The 5,944-nt window shown below is 30.2% G+C and overlaps 1 protein-coding gene across 1 annotated transcript in view; it reads left to right on the top strand.

Moving 5' to 3' along the window:
* Positions 1-5,944, top strand: part of LOC107727897 (WD repeat-containing protein 70-like) — a 92,162-nt gene that overhangs the window by 65,051 nt on the left and 21,167 nt on the right. The window contains exon 11 of the mRNA XM_016537937.1: positions 5,308-5,429. Coding sequence (XP_016393423.1) covers positions 5,308-5,429 — 122 coding nt within the window. The remainder of the gene's footprint in view (positions 1-5,307; positions 5,430-5,944) is intronic.

Consider the following 5,944-nt stretch of genomic DNA (forward strand, 5'->3'; position numbering starts at 1 on the left):
GGCGCCTATGCGTGATATCAAATTCTTCCGCAGATTTATAGTATTACTATAGCATTTCACCTGAGCATTGCGAATCACGCGTATGGCCATGATAAGTGCTGAAGCTGAATGAATGACAGGCTTTCTGTTGTAACATCGCGCAAGGTAAATAAGGGTGACATCTAGTGGAGAAGACTAATGATACGATTCACGTTAATCAGATCTTGTTTTAAATGTGTGCTGAAATAAATCCCGGAAAAGATCGATTCGCGGCTTTTGAGAATCGATATCGAATCGACGTCATTTTAAAAAACGATTAATCGAAAAATCGATTTTTTTGCCCAGCCCTAATTATTTTAATATATTTTTAAAAAAATCCTAATTTCAATTAATTTAATTAAGCTGCTTGTTTTCAAAGACTTCTATTAACACAAACTGAGCGATCTATTAGATTAATCAACCACAAGTAATTTTGTGTTGAGGGAAAATTACAAATTAAAAACGTTATTTTTTAAAAACATTTTTAATTACATTTTTTTAGCATTTCGAATTGCTTAAATTATTTTAATACATTAAAAATTTAATTTAATTTTTATTTATGCGTCGGTTGCACCGAAATGAAAATTCTTGAAAACATTAAAAATAAAACACTGGGCCGAAGGCCGAATACCGAACATGGTTTTTCAAGTTTTTTCCCCATGTATTTTGTAGTGTGCTTTTTACTGTTTTGTCTTGCTTTTCAAAGAAAAAATCAATTACAAAACAACAATTTAAAAATATTTAACACTAAACATTTTTTAACATTCTAGCAGATATTATACCAACAAAGCACAATTTAACTTAAAATTAATAAGTTAGTAAAATAATATTTTTTTGGCCATCATAACCAGCAACAATCACCCCTTCCTCTTCTCATTGAAGACATGCGATGCAGTACTGAACAGTCTCTCGCTGTCGGTGCTTGTAATGATTTTTGTGTCTTTCTCCGACAGTTTAAATGCTTCCACACTGCTGACGTGTGCGCTGCATAATAAAGAGTGCGCACCTCTCACTCTGCGCTGGTTGCTATTTGATCGCGTCATATCATTGTTCGGTACAGTTTATTCGGTCTTTTCGCTTATTCGGCTTTTCGGTTGCCGAACACTCGGTGCATCCCTACAATCAACCACAATTAATTTTTAAGTTATTTAATTTAAGTTATTCAGTAAAACCAAAAATTCTTGATAGATATAAATATGTAATTAAATAAATATGAAATATATATATTTTTATAATTTAATAAAAATGTTCATTACATATTTTAGCATTTTAATTTAGTTAGAGTATTTTAAAGCATAAAAATAATAATTGGGTTTAATTTAATTAAACTGCTTGTTTTCAAAGATTTTAGTAACACAAAATTAGTTATTTTCAGTTTGATTATATTAATGCATAAATCATAATTTAATTTGATTAATCTGCTTGTTTTCTTTTATTAACACAAACTGAGAGATAGTATATTAGATTAATTAACTACAATTAATTTTATTTTAAATTTTTTTCATTATAATTTTTAGCATTTTAATTCAGTTAGATTATTTTAATAATATTTATCTAAAAATATAATTTAATCTTTAATTTGATGTTTGTTTTCAAAGACTTTTATTAACACAAACTGAGAGACATATTAGATTAATTAAATACAATTAATGTTGTGATTCCAGGAGTTTCAAGAACTGTGTCCTTCAGTAAAAACAAATTGTTAGGATGAAATTTTTTTTTTTGTATTATTATTATTATTATTTAAATTTTTTCATTAAATTTTTTAGCATTTTAATTCAGTTAGATTATTTTAATACCTAAAAAACTATAACTTAATTTTTAATTTGATGTTTGTTTTCAAAGATTTTAGTAACACTAAATGAGAGTTATTTTCAAATACTTTTATTAACGCAAACTTAGAAATATATTAGATTAATCAACCACAGTTAATTTGGTTATTCCAGAAATTTCAAAGATTTTAGTAACACAAAATGAGTTATGTTCAGTTTGATTATATTAATGCATGAATCATAATTTAATTTGATTAATTTGCTTGTTTTCAAAGACTTTTATTAACACAAACTGAGAGAATAGATTAATTAATTAATTAAATACAATTAATTTTGTGATTCCAGGAGTTTCAAGAACTGTGTGTCCTTCAGTAAAAATTGGTAGGGGGAAAAAATAAAAAATAAATTTTTATTTATTTATTATTATTATTATTTAAAAAATGTTTTCATTACATTTTTTAGCATTTTAATTCGGTTAGATTCTTTTAATACCTAAAAAACTATAATTAAATTTTTTATTTGATGTTTGTTTTCAAAGATTTTAGTAACACTAAATGAGAGTTATTTTCAAATACTTTTATTAACGCAACCTTAGAAATATATTAGATTAATCAACCACAGTTAATTTGGTTATTCCAGAAATTTCAAGAACAATGTGTTTTTCAGTAAAACCAAAAGTTGTTGAGGGGGGAAAAAGTATTAATTTTTTAGCATTTTAATTCAATTAGATTATTTTAATGCATAAAAATGTATTTAATACATAATTTAATTTATTTTTTAATAAATGAAATTTTCCCCTTTTTTTTTTTTTTTTTTTTTTTTTTTTTTTTTTTACCCTATATTCATGGAATGAGCCTAATATAGCTGCTAGGTATTAGACTCTCAAAGAAAGAACATCCTATTTCCTTCACAGTAACATCCACTGATGAATCTTACACTGTAAGAGCAGAGATAATAAGTTAATAACATGCGTTGTGGAGAAACATAAAGACGCTTGACAGCCGGTCCGTCCTTCGTTTGAAGTGGAAGAACTTGAGTGAATTAATGAAGCTGATTTGGCCGTGTGTTAATCAGCAGAGCGGCGCACGAGCAGGTGGAGAAACTCTGATAAAGACGCCAATTATGCAGCAGTAAATTGGTTTGGCGTCGAGGACAGACAGTGGTTATCTGGCCGTTCCAGTGCCACGACTTCTGTCCATCAGCTATTTCTGGACCTCGTTTTCTCCTCCGTCTCTCACTTCTTTCTTCCCGTCCTCAGCTCGTGTTTTCCCTCTCTTCGGTTCTTCGGTTTCCATCACTCTTCATTTGTTTTCATTGAGTGGAGCTAGTTGTCACGGCTCCAGTGAAAACTTCTCATGGTGAGTTTGTTTTTGCAAGTCACTTTCTGTAAGGACTCAAACCGTGAAGCTTTGGCTACGAAAAACAAAAAAACCCTATTGAACATTTCCACTGTTACTGACGAGGAAAAAGCGTTTACAAGTGATGTATGTTCATTGTTTACCATGATGTCAAACACATTGTTTTTTTTTATTTTATAGTTTGCTTAATTTTTTTTCCAATCTGCTCTCAACTATATTAAAAATATAATTATATATATTTTTTAAATATATTTCCTTCTATTTATTTTATTTTTGGTCTGCTCTCCACTATATTAAAAACATATTTAAAAACAAAAACTAATAAAATGACAAAAAAGCACACATCAAAATTACTAAAGCTTTACCTAAAGAAAATGTGACCCTGGAGCACAAAAGCAGTCTTAAGTCGCTGGGGTATATTTGTAGCAATAGCCAACAATACATTGTATGGGTCAAAATTATACATTTTTCTTTTATGCCAAAAATCATTAGGATATTAAGATCATGTTCCATGAAGATATTTTGTAAATTTCCTACTGTAAATATATCAAAACTTAATTTTTGATTAGTAATATGCATTGCTAAGAACTTCATTTGGACAACTTTAAAGATGATTTTCTCAATATTTAGATTTTTTTGCACCCTCAGATTCCAGATTTTCTAAATATTGTTCTATCCTAACAAACCACACATCAATGGAAGCTTATTTATTCAGCTTTCAGGTGATGCATAAATCTCAATTTCAAAAAATTGACCCTTGTGACTGGTTTTGTGGTCCAGGGTCACAAATATAAAAATAAAATCTAATTCAGAATATTAACATAAAACTTTTTTAGTGTATCAGTGATACTAAAATAACACTGAACCAGACGGTTTCTGCATGATTCCCTCATCTGTTCAGCCAGACGGTTTGACTGAAGTTGTGAAATATTATTAGATGAATCATACACTTTGATCATGGTCATCATATTGGGTCATCATGTGTTTTATTGCTTTAGCGTTGAGCTGAGGCTGTGTGACTTTGAAGGCACTCAGGCTTTTAATGGAGTTCAGACACAGATTCAGACGTGCTCTCCTTCCTTAAGAAACACTGTTTTCCAGTCTACAGTCCAAGAACACAGTTCTTCCTCTCACTGGTGTCCACTCACACACACACACACACACACTGATGGACACTGACCAGATATCACTCACTAGTGTACAACAGCTGCTGCTTATAGCCCATACAGGGATTATGAAATAGATGTAAAACTGATACACCAAATCATATTTAAATAAAAATCATAAACACAAGTATTTTTAACTCATTGTAATTTCCCCATTGAAAGCATAATTGTGTGTGTGTGTGTGTTTGTTTGTTCGTTTGTTTTTATGGAATTATTTTTTATTTTCATTTATAATTTTATTTTACCTGTTTATTTAATTATTTTTTTTCCATTTATTTAATTTTTATTTATTTATTTTAATTTATAGTTTTGTTTCAACACTTTATTTAATTTGATTTATTTTCATTTATTTTATTTTTATTTCAAACTTTAATTTATTTTATTTATATATTTATTTAAATTTGTGGTTTTATTTCATCTTTTTCATTTTATTGTTTTATTTTCATTTATGATTTTGTTTGATCATATTTATTTAAATTACTTAATTTCATTTCATTAAATTTTCTATTCTGTTCTATTCTATTCTATTCTATTCTCAGCTTTCAACTATTCTGCTAATAAAAGTGTCAAAACCTCACACAAACAAATGCGTCTGATATATATTGGTGTTGGAGCTCTTCATTGAGCTGCATTAGATCCTCAGAGAAATCATTCAGATCTCGTCACTCTCTCATGTAACGAGCTGTTGAGGCTGAAGACTCGGTGGTCCAGTAATTGAACAGACAGGAGGGTACAGGAGGGTCTCTCTTCAGAAGAAGTGCTGAAAAGGGGTTTTTGGCTTATATACTCCTCCTCAATCCTTGTGTTGGTGCTGAATGTGAGAAACGAATGGCGAATGTTTCCCAGACTGGAGTGTGGTTTTGCAGATGGAAAGCGTTTGGGCCGCAGAGCTCTGTGTGAGTGTTAATGGAGCGCAGGTCTGGCCTCTGCTCATCCAGACGTGTTGAAAGCTGCTCCTGCGTCTCTTATGTGTGCTTTGGTTGTGTTTTTCAGGTTCACACTAAGTTCCACTGCCGCCAGGCTCACGCCGCCGGATCCGACACGACCTGCCTCACTTTCTCTTACGACGGAGTAACTCTCGCATCACGAGGAGGTCAGACCCGCCGCTGCTTTCTGTCTGTATTAGGACTGGCTATATGAGACAGGGAAAAAAAAAAAAAAAAAAAAAAAAAAAACTCTTAACACTTCTCCTGCAAATAATGTGAAGAAAGAAAATTCAGAGCTGTTTACAGATCAGTCTGACTATTCTCTAGATGTTTTGCTAATTCTTAGTCTTATTATGGGAATTGAGTACTTTTGGGAAGCATGTCCTGCATCGACATGCAAAATTAGCTAAATCTGCACTTTTATTTAATATGTATTCTGCATATTAAATAATTTATTCAGAATAATTAATAGCAAATACAAATTATAAAAAAAAATATATATATAATAATAATAATAATTTCAATTCAAGTTTGTTTGTACAGCGCTTTTCATGATACAAATCGTTACAAAGCAACTTTACAGCAAATTAAGTTTCTACAATATTTAGTGGTAGCTTATCAGTGGTGACTGTCAGTTAATAATAGTTATTATTATTATTATTATTATTATTATTATTATATATGTACACACACACACACACACA

Source organism: Sinocyclocheilus rhinocerous, unplaced genomic scaffold (assembly GCF_001515625.1).
Source record: "Sinocyclocheilus rhinocerous isolate Xijiao unplaced genomic scaffold, SAMN03320098_v1.1 scaffold42, whole genome shotgun sequence".
NCBI classification, from domain to species: Eukaryota; Metazoa; Chordata; class Actinopteri; order Cypriniformes; family Cyprinidae; genus Sinocyclocheilus; species Sinocyclocheilus rhinocerous.